The sequence below is a fragment of the Melopsittacus undulatus genome, chromosome 2, assembly GCF_012275295.1.
Source record: "Melopsittacus undulatus isolate bMelUnd1 chromosome 2, bMelUnd1.mat.Z, whole genome shotgun sequence".
Lineage (NCBI taxonomy): Eukaryota > Metazoa > Chordata > Aves > Psittaciformes > Psittaculidae > Melopsittacus > Melopsittacus undulatus.
The window spans coordinates 112,457,297-112,478,337 of record NC_047528.1 but is presented as its reverse complement, the minus strand read 5'-3'; the positions used below and the strand labels follow the sequence as shown (position 1 = coordinate 112,478,337).

Below are 21,041 nucleotides of genomic sequence, written 5' to 3'. Positions count from 1 at the left end.
TTTATGTTAAAGACAGCTCAACCTTGAAATATAATTCATGTCTGAGCCACAGCTGAGTTACTGGATTCATTTCCCTGCTCTGAGCAGGAGGTCAGGCTCGGTGACAGCCTCAGCTCTCATTCACCCTCAAGTCCTCACAGCTACAATAAACACATTTCACGAGTGCTGGAGCAGGCAAGAAAAGAGCTTTCTCCTTTATTACACTCTTTGTAAATATCCTAGAAAAATCTGAACCCAAACACAACTCTATTTGACTCAAATTCACCAGATATTTACAGAACCTATGTATAGAAGCTGGTTAAAATACAGCATGGCATCTGTCAGAAAAGCTTTTATCCCAAACACCATTTAAATACAAAGCAGGACAGAGCCATCCAGCTCTGGGCCAAAGGTTCCAGATAACTTGGGTAAGGAGAGCTTGATCCCTGAGGGCTGGGAGGTGGCTCTGGCTCAGGAGTTAGTTTTACAGTGTACAGCAAGCCCCAGCCTAGTTATTTGCTGTCATACCCCATTCCTGAAGCCTTTTCTTCTAACTTTTACCCAGAAGAAAAGACAAAACACATGAAAGACAAAAGGATTAGTCTTGGGTGAGACTGCCACCAGGAGGTAGAGGCTGAAGGCTCTCATGCATGCTGCCATACTGCACCCAACCAACCTCTTTTGTTTCCATTCCTCTAAGAGAAGGGGGGAACATAACCAATGTCCACAGTGATGTTGGTGTAAAGAGGATGCTTTGTCCTGGAGAGAAGCTTGAACTCTAATGAATTCATTCCATCATCTTTCCATGTTTTCCTGGTGTTGTGGTGGGAAGCAGGCCTGAGGAAGGAAAAACAGAACAACAAAGTTGATGTTTGCAGCTGAAGAAACAGTCCTCCAAGGGCTCAGCAGGTAAAACCTGCTACCAGAAAAGCCCCAAGAAAATTCTTCTTGTATAATACAGGCTAATACTAATCCATAATCCAGAGAGAAGGCACTTTGTAAGACTGAACAGACCAGATTAAGTTCACTTTGAGTATTCTAAACATGGAGGACAATGCAGACTGGAACCTAATGAGCCCGGGAGACCAGTGAGGTGACAACTACAGTCTGAAAGCAACCAGGAACCAGCAGCAGTTTAGCAAGAGGGGGATGTGCACCACCAGGCTCAGAGCAGTGATGTGCACACGCTGCTGGAGGTGGGGTTTAAGACAGGGTTGCTATGGAAGCCTAGGATTTGAGATGATAAAGGGAAGCCTTCACCACACTTGACCCAATACAGCTCTTAGATACAACTGTGTCTTTGCTAAGGTCTCTCACAACCCCTTCCTCATGTCTTCACACTACACTACTGTTTTCTAGCATTTTAACAGCACATTGTAAATCCACACAGATTGAAGAGCAGGTTTGTATAATAGGGAAATTGTAACAAAGCGCCTCATCACACTGAACTCTCCCTATTTACAAGAGAGGCAGTATTTTCTTTCCCAAGTTTTAAGCATCAAATGACTCGGGGAATAAGTCTGATAGGCGTGATCTTCCGAGCTAGCATGTCCTTAACCACAGGGAAAATAAGCAGGAAACCAGGAGAAACCCTTCATCACAGAGACAGACTGTCAGTTGTAACAGAATCATTCTATCCTGAGAGACTCCTCTAAATAGCCCCATGAAAGCAGAAAGACAAGTAGCAGCATTAGACAAAGTGACACTACCTGTTCTGAGGCAGATGATGGCACCAAGGCAGAGAACAGCCTCCAAACTCCACACACCACCATCCCTGACACTTACCTTCCCCAAGGCTCTTGTGTCTCTGTCCCTTTGTCATAGTCCATCACTTTGTAGCGTCCAAGGTGAGGTGGGGTCCGGACTATTTTCATTCCTGCCAGCTGAATCCTTTGAAACAACAAAGGAAATGGTTGCTTAGGCATAAAGATGCCATTTCTAGGCTTAGTTACAGGGGAATGCAAACCCAGGGATGATTTGCAGTGTTGATGCAGGAAAAGCAAAAGGCTGAAGGGAGTGGGTTTAACACCACAGTGCCACGTTATCTCCTCTAGTAAGTCCTACCCAGGCTTGGGCTGGAACACTCCCAGCTACAGGGTGCTTCGACAGTGTACAAAGAGGATTATAGCAAGCAGGGAATGAACAACAGCACAGAGAGCATTCTAGAGCTATCCCCTTCAATCCAACAACTGAGCATGATTCTCACTCCCTAGCAAGAGCAGAGCTTTCTCTGCCTAGGCTTCCATGACTGAAATGAAAACAACCTGAACAGCCAAATTTGCAGTTCCTGAAAGGAAGACAGCGCTGAGTTTCAGGTCATAGAATCACAGACTGGTTTGGGTTTGAGAAGACCTTAAGCTCATCCAGTCCCAACCCCCTGCCATGGGCAGGGACACCTCACACTAAACCATGTCACCCAAGGCTCTGTCCAACCTGGCCTTGAACACTGACAGGGACAGAGCATTTACCACAGGGCTGCCTGTGCCAGTGCCTCATCACCCTCACAGTAAAGAACTTCCTTATATCTAACCTGAACTACTTCTGTATCAGTTTGAACCCATCACCCCTCATCCTATCACTGCAGTCCCTAATGAAGAGTCCCTTATTAAGTCTCCCTCTGTTCTTTGAGAAGTGCCATTCATTCAGATGCTCTGGTATGGGATAACCACAGGCACCAGCCAAACCAAGCACAGCCACTCAGCTGCAGGGCTGATAAGAACAGAGTGAGCTGAAGGCTCAGAAATCCAGAAGAGAGCTCTTAACCCCAGCATTTCAGATGCTGTAACCCATTGCTGATGGCACCTATGGTACTTTACCAATCCCAAGTGCCTGCAGCAGTGCTAGGGCCAGCAAACCTCCGTCATCACACCCGTGATCCTAAGAATGAATGTTTGCTCAACTGCAGTCACCTCAGTGGCATGTCTGCAACACGTGTACCAGAGCTGGTAAAGCAGCGAGCTGCACTGAACCTGGAATGCTGCAGAACTGGCACAGGCTACAGAACTGAAGGGATTTGTTAGTCTGGAGCCATCACATGATGACATTGACAGTGTGACATGCTGTCATTTCAGATTGAGTTTTAGACAAGGCTTGTTTTCAGAACATAAGCAGATTCAATCAAAGAGACAAGAAAAAGCACGAACTAAACTAGCTTTGCTGTTGCTGGTTTTGCATTATAAGATTCAACTCAAACCCTAACATGAAAGAGTCAATACATACAGTTACTGTTAAGAAGAACCCAACAGACCTCCTTGGAGCTGATCATGTTAACCCCTAAGTGCTACCAGTTTGAGTAGTGTTTTCTGCTAAAAACAGCAGATCCTGGTGTTTGCTAAGACAAGCAGAGTACTGCATTTCAGTGTCCAATTTCAAATAGTCACTTTGTTGCCACATGGTAAGAAGTGTGTGAGCACCCTCTAAAATCCAAAACCCAACAGGTGCATTGAGTTGGTCATTCAAGACCAGGCAGCTCATTCTCAATTTAGAATCACAGAATCAGCTCAGTTGGAGAAGACCCTTAAGATCATCAAGTCCCATCACCTGCTACCTGTGAGAAGAGACTGACCCCACCTCACTCCATCCTCCTACATCCTACTTGTAGCGCGCAATAAGGTCCCCCTTGAGCCTTCTCTTCTCCAGATTAACCCCCCCCTCAAAAGGTCCCTCAGCCGTTCCTCATCACACTTGTGCTCCAGGCCCTTCACCAGCTCCGTTGCCCTTCTCTGGACCCACTCCAGCAGGCTGAGGCCGGATAAATCATTAACAGGCAGTGCCCCGGCCTCCGTGTACCTGTGGCCACCACACTGCTAATCATTAGTGTGAACCTTCAGAGAAACACCACAGGATTTACACCCCTTCACAAAAGGGCTATTTGAGGATGTACATAACCTAAGGCAGTCATGACCGTCACGGTGCCTCAGCTGTACCAAGAACAGCTGAACAGACCCAGGTCGGATGGAAGGATCTATTTCCCCAGCATTCCATTCCTTTAGGAAATGCTGAATCTCTAAACAATCCTACACCCTTTTAGTTAAGCTTTGTCTGAAAGGAAAAGGAGGAATTCTATGTTAGAAGAGCTGACTTTCAATTCCCAGAAGAATATTGCTTTCTAAAAACTCCTACAGTGCTGGAACAGAACACTGCACTGTGTGTAACCTGTCACACTGTGCAAGACAAAAACCACACAAGGCCTTTAGTGCTGGTGCACTGAACTCCCCATGAGCTTGCCGTGAGAGAAAGGTGCACAATGCAAGAGCAAAGCTGAATAAAGCAGCTATAGCCATGGTTTTGTACTTGAAGGATTTGAATTAGGCTGGAACTAAACTCATTGTATTCACCAGTACAGTGTGCTGCTGCCATGGCAACTCAAGTACAAGAAACCCCATCAGATTTGCTGCCACTGACTCACAGGAGTACACAGGCTTCTCCATCGCTCAGCACTGCAGCCAGAACTCCTTGTCTTCCTTAATTCCAAGTACTGGTGATTCGATAACACTTGGAGCAAACTAAATGCACTTCACATAACTTAAATTCCCAACTGTCTGAGCGTTATTAAGTACCTTCTGGGTTTTCTTATCAAGCCTGCAGATTCCTTCCCTCCCTTGGGACTGTTCATGTCAAGGGAGTCACTTGACAGCTACTGGTGGTTATAACCCCTTGGACACACTCCAGAGCCACTGAAGGCACAAGGACGTGAAGTAACATTCTGCCCTCCAGAGTCTGAGGAAAGCTTTGTCCTCCCAGCATACAATGGCTGAATTCAGAGATTCTGAACATCTGCTGACATTAACCATTCCCAATGCCAGTAGCATTTTGGATTATAACAAAAACTGCAACCACATGAAGGAACATCCATCATCTCAGTTCCTTTCTCAGGGTAATGCTACATGATCATGAGCCAGCATAGTTCTGTTTCAGCATTAGTACCTTGTAGCAATGTCATCATTTTCACCACCACTGCCCCAGTACGTGTTTGGAAACCCATTCATCTTCATGTAATGTTCTGGAGTCAGAGCAGATACACCCCCAAAAAAGGACTTAGATGGCAGACTAAAAGAGAAAGGGAAAAAATATCAGTATTAAAGGATAATACCTGCCCTCCACAAACTAACATCATCATCCAAGTCACACATACATCAATCATACATTACAGACACTGTCATAACAGTGCTAAAACCCAAAACAGCAAACCCAGTCTAATTCCTACCATGTTCCATCCCTCCCACCTTCTCCCCCAGCAGACTGACATAAAGTTGGTTTTGAAAGTAACATCTTGGGGCAGTTCAAAATACCTGCCTCCTGTCACACATCTTCCACTTGATCCAGTAATTTCCACCCTCTACTTTTTGTCCTGGAAGGAAAAGCAAACAGGAATCTGCCAGGCATTTGCCAGGCTGAGCTGAGAGTGGAACAGGGAGCTGCTGGTAAGGAATTGTTCCTAACTGTTCCTCACTGCATGCCTAAAGTTAAGAACACCCTTTTCTGGGGAAGTCACTACTGCAGCACTAACAAACAGAAAACCTCTCCAAGGTGTATCTCCCACTGTTCCCATTCCTACTTTCTATGCCAAAGTGAACCAATTAGAATGCATATATCCAAAGGAAATGGAGGTACTTACGTGTACTGAAACTTATCCATAGCACTGGCCATTTGCTTGGGATAGTATTCATCACAAACATAGAGGTTATAATCATTCTCAGGTACCAGGTCGACATCATGCAGGAGCAGACAGTCCCAGTCTTCATCTTTCAGGGCCTCCCGGACACCAACATTGAGCAGCTTTGCTCGGTTAAAGGTACCATTCCCCACCTGGAAAACCAAACCTACATTTCTTCACCAAAACAACAAGGATGTGAACTCCACTTACATTTATGTGAGCAAAAAAAAGACTGATTTGATTGAATGAAGTTGTGATGAATCAATACTGGCTGCACATTTCATGCCCCAGCCTCTAAAAACATCACCCATTCCCTTCAGTGTTCCCAGTTGTACACTTTGCTGTTCCAGGGGCTATACAACGTGGGCACCTGAAGAAGGCTCACTTTTAAAAGACCCATAAGCCAAGCTGCCCCTCAGGAGCGTCAAACCAGATGTTTTTATCTGATATAGACTAAAAAAATACCTGATTTCACTTTAGCATTTAGTGTCCCTAGTTTTGCTCAACAGCCACAGTGGCAAGCTACAGACAAGCCACGTGCAACTCCTGAGGAGATGAAAATACAAGTTACTACTTACTGACTACTTACTTTATCCCTCTAGAAGGGAAAAAGCAGAACCAATCAATAGCAGAATGATGATATGGAGATGGGACAGCATATAACTGACCTCCTCTCAGTCCATCCATGAAATGCTACTTCCACATTGGAGAAGTCACCTTTCTTGTTCAGAACCTAATCCTGAACTGGGAAGCCCAGCTACCCCACTGGGCACATCCAATTGAGCTTTACCTGCTGAATCAAGTAGATAGTGTAACTCAGCTGCTGGCGCTGCAGGAAAGGATGGATATAGTAGAGAAGGTGGTGAAGGTACTTCTTCTGGTTCCTGTAGGCTACGAGGATGGCTGATCGATAGCGGGCCAGGCAGTGAGGTGGCCTGTAGCTGCCACCAGGCTGAACGAAAGGGTTTTTTCTGATGATCATTTTTTCACTAGGGAGCACTCTGAAGGTGATGGTTAATGGACCAACTGCGAGGAGAAGACAGAAAAAAGGGAAACAAAGTAAAGACCAGTGATGTTTCTCAACCTTCATTCACACCTATCACATCAGCTACGTATGTTTACTACTTCAGACACCACCCCTACTGCAGAACAGCTAAGACCACAAACAGATGTACTCACATAGAAACATTGCATGGTTTGGGTTGGAAAGGTCCTTAAGATAATCCAGTTCCAACACCCCTGCCATGGGCAGGGACACCTCACGCTAGACCATGTCACCAAAGGCTCTGTCCAGCTTGGCCTTGAACACCACCAGGGATTTACCCTGCACATTTACCACTTCTCGGGCCACCTGTGCCAGTGCCTCACCACCCTCACAGCAAAGAACTTCTTCCTTATATCTAACCTGAACTTCCCATTTTAGTTTGAACCCATCACCCCTTGTCCTATCACTACAGTCCCTGACGAAGAGTCCCTCTCCAGCATCCTTGTAGCCCCCTTCAGATACTGGAAGGCTGCTGGTATGGACATGGAGGATGTCCAAAAAGACATTCAGCAGGGTGGGGATAAAATAGCTTAAAGTCTGGATGAATATAAACGCTTTAGGAAGTGTCAGCTTTATCTTAAAACAGGCTCAAGCTCAATTTGACATTCTAGGTACATGCCACAAAGGCTGTTCTTGCCGTATCACTTAACTGTATGCACTATGATAAGCAGGCAGTGCTTCAGAATTTGGGGAGCAACAGATGACAACTGAGCAGGAAGAAGAGAGGTTATGTTTTCAGGAAGAAGCACAGGGCAGCAAAAGAAATTACATCTGAGGTGTACTTTCTCAGCTCAGCACTCTGATATGAAATACAAAACAGGATGTGTCCCTCAGTTCTTACCTCAGCAATATCTGCATTTTTAGATGGATTCTTCCATTCATCAGATGGAAAGAGCTCGACAAGTCATAGGTAAGAAAGAAACTATAGAAAGTGTCAATAACGTTTTATCAGAGGCCTGCTATTGCTGCAGCATGAAGAAACAAATCCATTATTTCAGTGTCTGTTCTGGGGAGTGAGAGAAGGTTCCAGAACTACCAGAAGAGATCTGTTAGTTTATTTATTAAACCAGTGTCTCTTCATGGCTTCCAACCACTGTCAACTTGTGGGAAAACAGCACAAATGCAGAGGATGGAAATCTATTCCTTAAATGAATGAGAAAGGTTCACCTAAATCCCAAGTAACAGCTGGCAATTTCACATGAGAGTCTGAAGTAGGACCAACAGTTCTCCGCAGGCCATGCTACCCGAAGACAATGTATGGTACTGCACCAGAAGCCTGCCAGGGAAGTTATTGGTGGTTTGGTTTACGTTTTAAATAGCTATAAATAAAATCTTCCTTCCAAGCTCATTCTTCATGTCTCAAAGTGAGTTTTCAGGATGTTGTAAGTCAGACTCCCTCTTACACCACTGAAATCAATCATTCTGCCAATGAAGTCTGAGAGAACAACTATTTAGGGCTGGTGCTGAGTAGCTTTCCTTTGAGCAGGGCAATGTACAGGCATGTTTCAAGTCTAAGCACTAAAGCAGTTGAGTCCATAAGGTTCTTTTTCCAGCCCATTCTAGAGTCCAGTTCCTGTTACAATTCTAACCACAGCCAAAAAAGAGCCCATGTTCACCCACATCCTGTTTAACTGACACGAAGCAACAACATCCCTCCACTGCTCTGGGGGAAGTTTGGGGGTTTTCTGAGCACTAACAAGTCTTAAGGTTCAAGCTGCCCATTCAGAACTGGGCAACAGTTTGCTAGTTGGTATAACTCCCACCTCTGATGGGCAAACCTGTATTGGGAAGTGTCCCCTTTCCCTCCTCAAGGAATACATAAGGGCACGTTGTGAGGGTCAATCTGAAAACCCAGTGATGCCACTCCTCATGCTGTCAGAAGGGTTTAGCTGCTGGGAATCCCACTTCATGGGATTTATTGGTTAGGTTAGGTTTGCTTTGGTTTTGAAAGGAGAATCTGAATTTTGCTTGTCAGCAAGCTCTTGCAACAGCTGACTCACTTTTCAGTCCTTCCCTAAATATCTAAAATGCAGGGGAATTTGATTTTGACTGTTACCCTCAGTAGGAAGTGTGAATATGTTGCCATACCTCAAACAGAGGAGCAGTACTTCAGAGAATCATGCTGTGGGTCCATGAATCTAGGTCATAGTTATGGTTAAGATTTTATGAAGTTATTACCTACTTCTACACTAATTCCTCCTGCACTGGGCACTGCTGAGGCTGCACCTGGAATCCTGTGTTCAGTTCTGGGCCCCTCACTACAAGACAGACACTGAGGTGCTGGAGTGGGGCCAGAGAAAGGCAACAGAGCTGGTGCAAGGCCTGGAGCACAAGGGTGATGAGGAACGGCTGAGGGACCTAGGGGGTTCAGTCTGGAGAAGGCTCAGGGGGGACCTTATCACTCTCTACAGCTGCCTGACAGGAGGATGGAGTGAGGTGGGGTCGGTCTCTTCTCCCAAGCAATAAGTGATAGGACAAGAGGAAATGGCCTCAAGCTGCACCAGGGGAAGTTCGAATGAAGATGAGGAACAATTCCTTCCCCAGAGGGTGCTCAGGCATTGGAACAGGCTGCCCAGGGCAGGGCTGCAGTCCCTGTCCCAGGAAGTGTTCACACACCGTGCAGACGAGTCCCTCAGTGCCATGGGTCAGTGGTGGCCTTGGCAGTGCTGGGGAATGGTTGGACTGGATGAGCTTAAAGCTCTTTTTCACCCTGGCTGACTCCAATTCTATGCAGTTTCTTTTTCTGCCTTTAAGGCCACCACATTTCAGCCCAACATTGCTTGTTACCTGTAGTTTTTATTGCTTTTTAGATTTATGAACTCCCTGATGATGAGATCTTTAACTGAAGCACCATTACCCACTGATTTGATGACAACTGGAGCTTGCTAAAGGAACGTTATATTCAGATTGGATTTCAACTACACATCACTGCTCCAAAGAAAATATAAGATAGGGAATTCATCCCTTTTGTTCTCCTACAACAGCAGTGTTTTGTGTTCTATAACACAATCAAGGCTCTTTGTATTGCAGAGTTAAGATTCTGTAGCAATAATCCTTCAATTCTGAACAATCCAGTCTGAATTTGGACATAAGGGAATGAGTAAGGTAACATGCAATAGTTTCACTCCATACCTCACACTCCTCAGCTCAGAAACTCACTATGCCATGGAAACACAGAAGAAAAGAAGGTAGCCTGTGTCCCCAAAATCTCTGCTGCCCTACTCTGCTTGGTACAAACTACTTTGTAGCTCTCCAGTTTCTTTCCTACCCAACTACCAAGAGGCTAATGCACCATAATCCAGTTAAATCCCAGCTGTGAACAGAGCAGTTGCAGGCTAGACCAAAGAGAAACAGAACTGCTAGAGTGCAGCTTTGGAAAAGAAGGAAAAACGTGTTAGCACAGGATCCCAATTCAGACAAGGTGCAGGATCAACACCCTGATGCATCCAAGACACTTCTCCATAGGATGGTTCCTAAGCTCTTCCTGAGCCTGTATCATCACATAATGTTTAACTGATATGAAACTTTTATGTCTAGAGTTAAACCCCACAATTCCCTGTCTGAATTGTTACTGGTGCCAGTGACAGCACACTCCTTGCTTGCTTTACTTTCTAGGCAACACATTTGGCTATCAGTGGAAATCCACTGACTGTGACCATATCTATCCCACCTTAGGAAAGAAACTGCATGACTTCTCAACTCCTTGCTACACATTTAGACTTAGCAGCTATAATCATGCATTTCAAAGAGAATAAACAGAACTTAAACAAGCTGAGCAAATGGGAACAGTAGTATAGATGGATAAATACCACACTGAGAAAGTACAGCACCACACACTACATTAGCAGAGTCATACTTGTATATTTCTACCACTGTTTGAATAAAGAAGCAGGGAAAAAAAGCAGAGCAACAGCCCTAACTTAAGGAGCAGTTTCTAATGCCAGAATACAAAGCTGCCTCAACAGCACTTGGAAATGAATCTGAGCATTCCCACCTTTTTACTGCTTTTTAAATCCAAGAGAATAAACTAATAGGAGAGCCTCCATTAGAACACACAGCAGGAACCACTCATTACCATAATAGATGGTTACACTCATGGAAAGGTTATGACAGGGAGTAACTAGTCTAAGAAAGGCTTTGAGGAAAAGAAATCCATCCATAGCATGAGCAGATTATAAACAGCAGAGTTACAAACAGAACTTTCAACTGCTAGAGCCTTTGAGGGCCAAACCACCTCATTCAGCACACACCATGCATGAAGGTACCTCTTAAAGTCTAAGTCTTCAAGCACCAAAGTTCTTCTTGCTCAGAGGAAAAGATGAGCTGAAACAACACATCCTGCATGCAGTGTCAGAAAGTCAGAGGACACTTTGCTCTCGCCAAGAACAAAGGAAACCAGGCAACTGGTTATTTGTGTAGAAACTTTAAAGGATCTGGAGTGATTTATTCACAGTATTAATGAAGACACTAAGGATCTAGTACAACGCTTTCCAAGCTGCTGGTTGCAAAATGCTCAGTGGACACTACTAAGCATTAACAAAATAACATCAGTCAGCAAGTCCAGTCCTTCCAAGGCAAAGATGTTCAGCAATTATACTTTAATTCTTACTCCACAGGCCTGGAAGAGCCAAGATGCTGTAGATTTACGAGGTGGGAACCAGATGAGCTGATCTTACATTCAGTTATCCAGATGATCTACTATATACATAAGTGGGAGAAGCACTGCACTTCATGAAAGCCCTGATGCAGAAATCATTTAAGCTATTTGGCATTCTCCCAATTCCTTTAACACGCTTTGGAGTGGACACAGCTCTGAACTGGAGACTGGAGTCCTCCAGAATGGTTTTGAAGTCTCATTTAATGGAGTTATGAAATTAAAGGCCCACAAATCTCAGTCATTCTCTCAGTCTCGAAAGAGAAGTTGATCAAGATATCCATACAGTATTTATGTATCTATTCATATGTGACCATCACATACAGAACAAAGTGCAACTACCTTGCAGAGCAGCACATGTTTCTCTGCTAAAAGAAACTCTAACCAAACCACCAGAAAGGCTGGCACATAGTGATACCAGAAGGAATAATTCACTTCTCACATTTAAAGGCAAATATCACTGAGTAAAAGTTAAGCTGCAGCTTAACCCAGCTGATGTGAATTAAGGGATAGACAGAAAAAGAGGTCTTCAAAAGATTTCACAGCTCTAAGAGCACCAATCAGTGTAACTTTACTCTGTGTCTGTCTCCTTTATATAGGTCACTACATCTACTTATCTGATAGCTTCCAGGCTGCACAGAAATGCACCTAGTTCTGCTGCTTTTCTTTTTTGAGACCAAAGCTTTCTCATTTGACTCATTGCAGGGCAGCAGATTCTCAGCAGCAGAGACAAGCAGAGCGCAGGCACATTTCTGCTGTGCTTTTTCCAATAAAATAGGTCAGGCTGAAGCGGAGTATTGTAGCTTCCCAAAAGAACGGATGGGCTGTACCTAGTGATGAACAGAGATTGCACAAAGCCCATTCCAACTGGCACCTGTGCAAAAAGGCCCTGTACTATGAGTATTTCAGTAGAGCTGTTTCCAAGGGAAATAATGAGGTATATTCCCAAAAGTTATAATGTAGTTTCATCATACATCCTGCACTTATTTTATTTAGCCTCAGCACCAGAGGAAGGAAGAAATCTTCCCAAAAGAACAAACACCATTACAAAGATTGCAGTCTAAAAAGGCTCATCCAAAGCAAAGCTCTCTTAAGTAACTTGACAAGAGTTACCACAGCACTGGCTTTCCACAATACTTCCACCTTAAACCAGGTGGTAAGAGCCATTTGCTTACTGTGTTCCATGTGAGGTGATCAGCTGTCCTAGAACAGCAGGGCAATTACCAAGGAGTAGTTACAAGTAGAATATTCAAGACTTGGCTAAGCAGAAACCTGTGCAGTATAGAAAATCAGACTACGATAACTGACTACAGAGAAGTAGGTGTCCCCAAACAAGCTGTAAATTCATACTTACCAACTCATCCATTCCAGAGTTGACCTGATTCACTACTATTGGAGATGTATCACTTTTACTACCAACAAACTTGCTTTATGGGTTCCACTTTGTACTTACAGTTCCTCAACTGTTTTAGCAGTGCAGTAGCTGGATGAATGCTGCCTCTAGGGTCAGCTGTAACTTGGTCCTAGTGTAAATACAAAGTAGTCTATGACCAGACTTTTAAGTCTAAATGAGAAGTTTCTAAGTGTAAAGGATGCATAACAATCATAGGCCAAAAAGATGGCCATGAAGAGCAAGGCGCCAAGCTACATTCTCACACAAACAATACTTAAAGCCAACTTAATTGATTTATATTGAGATAGAGGCTTGATATAAGGCTGAGACAAAGAACCCTGTAGTTACAGTGAGTCAGAGGTCAAAATCATGCAGTTACCGAAATACAACACTGGCACATTTCATACAGGACTGCCAAAGGAAAAGAATCCAAACTGTTACTAACTTGGCATTAACCCCATATGCACTGCTTTCATTCTTGCTCTACAATCTCTGCATAGCCAAATCCTTCAGATTGGAAGTTTTTAGGTCAACAAAGCACTTTTCCTCACATAACCAATATGAGTCCATTACCACAAGAAAAAATTGTCAGTGTTTTACATCAGTATAACAGTTTTAAAGTGAAAAAGTTGCCAAAATACACAAAGCATTCAGCATTATTAGTAGTAAAGCAATCACTTCCACCACTGTGGGTTTATACCTACCAAATATCGGTGACCGGGCCGAGCAGTAGGGCTTAGCTTCTTCATTAGGAGCCCGGCTAAACAAGCTGAGGTTTGTGTACACATCGTGAGTCCTGGAGTAATCCAGGACCTGCGGCGTGTCTAAAAACCCCCGGAACACATGCGAAGGTCCACCTCGGTACAGGATCAGGATGAACACCGCTTGGAATACAAACAGAAACAGCAGAAAACAAGGGGTTTCCGTGCGGGAGAGGGACATCGTTTTTAGCCCATGCTCTGCAATCACACCGGTGAGATCTGAGGTGCTGTCCCACGTTCAGGGCTACATCGCTGTGCACGGAAGACCTTCTCCTCCTCCTCCTCCTCCTCCTCCTCCTCCAACTTTCGGAGGCGGCAGAGCGCTCCTCAAGCACGGCTTCACCTCCCCTTTCCACCACAGGCTCTGCGGGGCTGACTGAAGGAGACAAAAAGCTGCTCAAGCCCACCCGGGGCACCAGAGCCACAGGCTCAGCGGCCCCTTCCTCCCGGAGCCGTACGCCTACCCCTGCGGGACAGCGCTCGGAGACAGAAACAGCGGCAGAAAGCACGGCCAAGAGGCTAAGGGAGGTGACGGAGCAGGCTCACCTGGAACCCCCCCCCAAGCCCACCCCTCTCTAAGGCCATACCTTACCCCGCTGTGGAGCCGCCGGCCGGCGGCGAGGCCGTTTACACCCAGCGCAGCCCCGCCCACTCTTCCGGAGGGACTACAGCTCCCAGCATGCAAAGCGGGGAAGGGTAGGCCCCTGCCGGGCGGCTCCGCCGCGGGGTATGCTGGGACATGTAGTTCCCACTCTCGCTCAAGCCCAGTGCAGTCGCCGTAGAGGGTAATGGCGCTGCGGGGTGGAAGGGAGCGGGGTAAAAGGAGGGCTGCTGAGGGGCATCGCGGAGCTTCTCCTCTGTTAACACTGCTCCGATGTGCTGGCTTTTAATTCGTTATGGGCTGGTAGCTATGCGTTCATGAGCAGCCTGGTCCAGTGGAAGGTGTCCCTGCCCGTGGCAGGGGGTTGGAGCTGGATGGGCTTTAAAGTCTCTTCCAACACAAACCAGCCTGGGATTGAATGATGCTATGAAGTGAGCAGAGAGAGATGGAGTGAATACCTGTGTCTGAATGGACTGCAGCAGCACAGCCTCCACAGCAAAGGACCTCCTGCCATCGTCTCGCTGTAGCAAACAACTTTTACACCCATCTCTTTACTGGCTGATTTCTTAATGTGGCTTAGGAGATAGCACCGATGGTCCATCCGCCTGCTCTGCTGACATTCTCCATGTGTTGCCCGTTTTCACTTAAATTCGGCACAGAAAAAGGAAGTCTTACAGACACTAAATCTCTACAGGGCTTCAAAGAGCAGTCAGTGGCTGGGCTTGCACTGAGGAGAGCAGTAAAATAAGTTCTGTGAGAGAGGGGCTCATCCCTTAGCTCAGCCTCCCAAGGTGCCCATCAGCCTGTGCACCAAGACCCAAACCAGCCAGGCCAGTGCTGCTGTTTGCCCTCCAAACTGGGTGACATGGCACAAAGGAGGGGTGGATGGGGTGACAGCTTTTATATGGGGAGCTGGGAGCACTCCTGCTTCACGGCTGGATTCCAATGCACGGGAAACTTGACCTCAGTCATTCTGCACAGAACAACCGATTACCCATTTTAACTGGATTGCCTAAGGCCTGAATGCAAATTGTGATTCCACATTTAATTTTAACTTAATTGTTTTTTAAATTAAAAAAACAACAACAAACCAATCAAACCCCTATTTAATATTCCTATTGCCTGGGCCAAGTCTGGCTTTACTGAAACCCACTCACCCAATGCTGCTGCAAAGATTGGTTTCCTTGCACGCTGCTCTACCATTTACATTATCCCTGTGCTGTTCCCTCCACCACCACAGCAAACCCACCATGCTTGTCTTCCCCTCCAGAAAACAAAGCAGTGCTTGATGTTCTGCTGAAAGCTCCAATGAGTACAATGCCATGGACAGGAAAGAATTAATATCTGCGTCACCCATGAAACAAAGGAACCAAGATTTTTGTGGTGTGACCCAGGGTTGCAGACAGCAGCTATTGTAGCGCCTGGTCCTGTGTTATGTTTTATGCTTTGCTTGCAGTCCTCCCTTGGGTCACAGTAGGAAATCACAATGTAGGAATGACTTGGGCAGGGTCCCTCTGCCTCCATGTGTCTCAGAGGTGGGATCTGGATCTCATCTCTGCCAACTTCCTCTCATGCAGGGCTTAGCTGTAAAGATTGTCACCTTCTATCAGTTCCAGGGCAGATGCAGCAGGTCAGCTGGAAATCCTACCCCAGCCTCTATTTTTACCATGTATATGTGCTCTTAAGGCTGGAAAACTAACATACAACCAACCAGACCAACTGCCTGCAGAGGAGCTGAACTGCATGTGTTTGTATTCAGGAACATCTCACTCAGGAGCCTTCCAAAACTAAATGCAGTTCCTCTTCTTCAACCATTGTTACAGAAATGGGGGGATCTGAAACACAGCAAGCAAATACGGACTGGCCAGCAGTGTGCAGATCAGAACCTCCTGGTGCCTGCAGGTCCTTTTGAAGGTCAGAGTGCTCCTGTTTTAAACACAGCCATGGAAAACTGCAGTGTGTTTTGAATTAAAAATACATTGGAGTGCTTAAATGCAAACAAACCAATGTAACTGTCTCCAGTGAAGTGTGGAAGGGAGATGGTGGCTGTTCGAGCAACCCCTGCACACAGAGTTATTGAGGGCAGTGATGGAGGAGAACAATGTGAGGGTCGGATGTGTAAGAAGCAGGCACGGGGCTGTCTCCACAGTCAGAGGTCTGCCTTTCTCATTTTCACATGTCTGCCCGAGAAATTAAATTGAATGCATTAAAAAAACAACCCAGACAAACACCATCTTCAACAGAGCTTGAAATTAAGTTTGTGTGAGAGCCTCTGGGTTGTCCTCGGGGAGGGGGCTTCCCCTCCCTCCCATCAGCCCTGAACGTGATGTGAGACTGAGAGAAGTACCTTGCTCTGTTTAATAAGATTCATTCTTGCTTGCTCTTGCTCTTTCCCCTTCTTCTCCATGCCTCATCTCCTGGGGCCTGCACTAGATCCCTGTTGAGAATGCAGCAGAGTGGCTGGGAAGCTTGGCTGGGGAAAATGCAGTGCTCAAAGAGGGGATGTGCTGGTGTAACAGTGATACCAAGTGCTCATGCAGTGTCAGTCAATGTGTCTTATCCAACACCCTCCCAAACCCCAGGGTTTCTATCAAGGGAAGAGAAAGATAACATTAGCCTTGCACAGGCATTGTAGGAGCTTTCAGCCACTACAGGCAAGCAGAGCTGCCCCTCTTTTTTGGGGGGTGACTGTGTTTTCTAATAGGGTGGATGTTTCAGGTCCCTTTGGCCATGGCAAGTTATTCCTAAGCCTTCTGCAGGATCACTGCCTGTGAACTTCACATAGCACTTTAAGCAACATCTTTGTCACTGTGGTTTTTTATAACACAGGAGCAGATGGGGTTTGTGTTCTAGTATGCTAAATTTTTAGGAATGCTTCCTCAAAAGAGCCTTAAAAGTGCTTCTATGTTTCTGGGAGGTGGATCCCTTCTTGTTATTAATAATACCAAATAGCTGATGTCACGTAACTTGGCCGAATGACAGAGTAAATCAGTGAGAGCATTACAAACAGTAGTAACCTGGGTCTACTAGCTTCTCCCAGGCTTGTGCATTAGCCAACATCAGGCTGCTGTCAAATAGGCCCATCCACTCTCCTGCAGTCTGGAGAGAGAAGGAAAAACTAGTAATTTCCCTACCTTTATCCCATTGCACTGACATCTCTCCAGTGAGAGTTCAATGTTTTTCCCTGTGGGCTGTAGCTTGCAGGGACTGAAAGAAGCAGGGACTGAAACAGCATGCACTCCGTAGGAAGGTTAGAGCTTGTAATACCTTATCCTGTTGGTTGCTGCTCCTAGGTGTCTTCCCCTCATCCAGAAGATGCATTGGGCTCTACAGAAGAGGGCCACAAGCCTGAGGGTGCTGAAGCACCGGCACAGGTTGCCCATAGAAGCTGTGGCTGCTCCATCCCTGGCAGTGTTCAAGGCCAAGCTGGATGGGGCTTGGAGCAACCTGCTCTAGTGGAAGGTGTCCTTGCCTGTGGCAGGGGGTTGGAACTGGCTCAGGTCCCTTCCAGCACAAACCATTCCATGATTCTACAAGTACCATCACACAGCAAGCCTCCAAAGAAATCAGCAGCCTGCTTATGGCCAGCAGCCACCTTGTTTATGTGTGACCATGCAATGCAGCTTGCTGTTTCACCAAGGCAGCTTGTGGCACCTTTCCTCCCTCTCTTGTGATGGAGAACTGCCTGTCTGTGGGGTGTTTTGACCACCATTCCCAAGATGTGGACATTCCTATCTCAGTGGGGATAGTCACCATGCTGCCAAAATGACAGCTAGAGATGTCATGAGTTTATGCTGCAAGAGAAGACAATGGTGCAATATCATACCATTCACATCATATTTAATAACGCTCTAGTACCATTCAATATAAATAAATAACCATTAAAAAGTACTTTCTTGACATTCTCTTTCCTCATCAATAGTATTTTCTGCAACAGGAAATGTTAGTAATATTCACTGGTTGGTGAATTGGATGAATCTCAGAGAACATGAATATCAGGAACTAATATGCTAGTAAAAACCAGGTGCTGGGATACCTTCTCTTTAAATGCTTCAGGCTTCATCTGCAGCTTCTATCCTTACTTCCCCTGCAGCCTGGAACTCTTGACTCTGGCTCTCCCACACAGCTCTGCTAACAACCAACCCTCTTAACCTGTGGTGTCTGTTACCTACCCTTAGCTGATGCACCCTGGCCAGCAGCAGTCCTTAGGCTGCTCTACAGGGAAAAGAGTATTTATGCTGAGCAGGTCAAACATCTGCTAGCCTGCAATATCAGCTGTGTCCATCCATGCTGTCCATACAAGCCGTGGTCCTGTGACTGATTCTTGATTCACAGAAAGTCTCCTCCACAGGGCCAGGCTGGGACAAGAATGGAGATGGCACAACAGGGCTGGTGTTGAGGGCAGCCTCTGACCAGCACTGAACTGATGGTGTAGTGCTCCAGGTCTCCATTGGAAAAAACAGGAATAATGATTTCACTTTCTTATAGGGATGCAGAGAGAACTTTCTAAAAGCATGTATGTGGAGGTATCCTTTGCAATGAGAATAGGTCCTTGCTACAAACACCCACTGTCAGTGCCAAACCCCTGTGTAGGAGCTGTGCGAGATCAGAGGTCAGGGAATTAAATCACCATATCCACCCCTGTTCATACGGGCAGAAACCCTGCCCATCTCAGAGGAGAAAGTGGAGGTCATGAACAAACTCCTTTATTCCCTCTCTCTTCCTCATTCATTGAAACTACAAAGAAGGGGACTTAATCTTGGTTTAATGCTGGGTGAAAGCATTGAGCCCACCTGCCTGGTGGCAAGATGGGTTGGCAAAGCACTGGAGTGCAAGGCCTGCTACCTTCTGCAGAAGACAGGACACAGAGCTCAGACACATGGAGAATGAGAAGTGTTTTGTGGACGCTGGGCTTCCTTCATGCTATCCAGAACCAGTATGCCAGATCCTTTCTCTGTAAGAACCTTTCCAGGGCCCAGAGAAGACACAATTTATGGCCCATTCAGTATTCCTTCATGCTGTGATGGCTGGCAGGGCAGCATTGTAGTGCTGTATGTGTTCATTCAGAAAGACCCCAGCCTCAGCCTCACTAAACACAGTCTCCATTTCTCTATTTGCTGCTCTAACCTTAATTTCTCCTGCCTCCTTCTCTGATAAGAGGCATCCCACTCCCTTTGTCCCCTCCTGTGCTTTAGCCTGCCTCCTATAGCAGGATGCAGGACTGCTTGTTCCCCATTTGAGGGAACATGGACTGACCCCCTCATTCAGATAGCCTCCAAAGAGCCCCCTGCACAGAGGCTTCCTGAGATCTCATGGGGACTGTGTGCTGAGCAAAGCCCTCCTTTACACACGTTCTTTACCTCGCTCTGATTGCTCAGGAGCAATAAGCTTAGTGCCACCCACATCTCCTGCATAAAGGAACTGTAATTCCCTTCCTTGCTGTGTTTTTGATGATTTTGCCAGCTTAAGACACCACTGTGAAGAAACCCCAGGGAGCACAGAACATAGAACATTCATTGGTGAACACCAAGCTCTGCTGCTCTGCAGTGAGGGGGGTAATGTTCTTTCTTCAGGAATGTCTCAGGTGATCTAAGCTAAAACCCAACCTAAACAAGGAACAGGCAGAGAAGAATTCTGGTATAAATAAATCAACAAATAAATAAGTTTCCTGTCAGCCAGAATCTCTTGGGCTGGGGGATGACTCAATTGCTCAGAGCTTTCCCCCTCGATGTGTTTTGGATGCCTAAAGCCTTGTTTCTCATGGCCTGAGTGAAGATGGATGTCAGGATATGCTCAGAGGGATTCCTGGGTCATTTGAGGATTCTTCCTGGAAAAGTCACAGCGACACCACTCCCCACGCACACACACATGGTACCAACACTTGTGCTTTTCATCCCGTGCATCCTTCTTTCAGTCCTCGTTCGCCACCTCCTCCTTTGTGGGCTGCCTTCCACCTGGCTGCCTTCCTGTGTTGTTGAGGGAAAGGGAAACCCTTCCTCATGACACTGTCTCTTCTCTCTTCACAGCGCCACACATGCCTTTCAGAGTTCAAATGGAAAACATGGTCACATTTGCTATTTCAGTCGGCATCCATGTGCTCAAGATAAGTTTCCCACTGATGTCGCTCCACATTCCTCTGTGTTCTTACAGGAGGTGAGTGCAGGCTGAGAGTTCCTCTTCTCTGAGCATTTCTCACCCACCTCCATCTCACAGAGGAGTCTTCCTCTCTGGAGGCCCAGAAAGCAAGACTGCATACATGATTTGAGGCTACTGAAGGCTTCAAGGCGAGGAGCAGCACTTTCAAGTCCACCTGTCTTTGCCCCTGCTTTCTGGTCTCTGCAGCGAGACAAGGAGGCATGGTACCTGCTGGGTCTCCCTGAGCAGGAGAGGAACTTCATCCAGGGGGCCCTGGGCCTGGAGGTGGGGGACAGCATTTTCCAAACCAACCTTAAGTGAGGGCAGTTCAAGTTCTCAGCTGTGGCACAGGCACCAGATCCCTTTGGATGTCCCAAACCACGTCAGCAATGGTCCTTCTCCAGTACTGAAGGCTGATCTGTGTCGGTGTCTATGTGCATCCTTCAGAGGGAGACCCTCTCTCAGGCTAGCTTGTTTTTAAGCTGTTTTGAGAGTGTACCAGCTTCAGGCCAGCAGGTCCATATTTGTGCTTATGTGCTAACTCCTGTCCTTGAACCACTGCAGCTCTGAGTTGCTGCACTGAAGCTCAGGCTTTACAATATGCCAGAGAGACCTTCAGAGGCACTCGTACCCATCCTGGATTTCAGCCTCTATGCTGGCACAGCCAAGAGTGGAGATCACGGGTAATAAATCCTAATGAGTAGTTAAAACCACAGAGCCCAGAGGGGAAGGGAAACACTCCTCTCCCAAGTGGAGAATGGGAACCAGTGCATGAAGTCAAGGGTGAAGAGCTTGTAGGATCACAGGGCACCACATC

At 46.3% G+C, this 21,041-nt stretch overlaps 1 protein-coding gene across 2 annotated transcripts; it reads right to left on the bottom strand.

Moving 5' to 3' along the window:
- Window positions 1-166: 166 nt before the first annotated feature.
- On the bottom strand, window positions 167-14,135 carry LOC101877779 (beta-1,4-galactosyltransferase 3). Of its 2 annotated transcripts, none has more exons than XM_005146662.3 (7): window positions 14,076-14,135; window positions 13,432-13,864; window positions 6,426-6,661; window positions 5,597-5,787; window positions 4,906-5,028; window positions 1,765-1,869; window positions 167-816 (listed from the first exon to the last, which is right to left on the bottom strand). In XM_005146662.3, exons 2-7 carry the CDS (start codon window positions 13,667-13,669, stop codon window positions 675-677), a joined length of 1,035 nt encoding a protein of 344 aa, XP_005146719.1. In that variant the 5' UTR covers window positions 13,670-13,864; window positions 14,076-14,135; the 3' UTR covers window positions 167-674. The 2 variants fall into 2 exon arrangements, with proteins under 2 accessions (XP_005146719.1, XP_033916121.1); XM_034060230.1 differs by having other exon boundaries at window positions 14,081-14,122.
- Window positions 14,136-21,041: the final 6,906 nt, after the last annotated feature.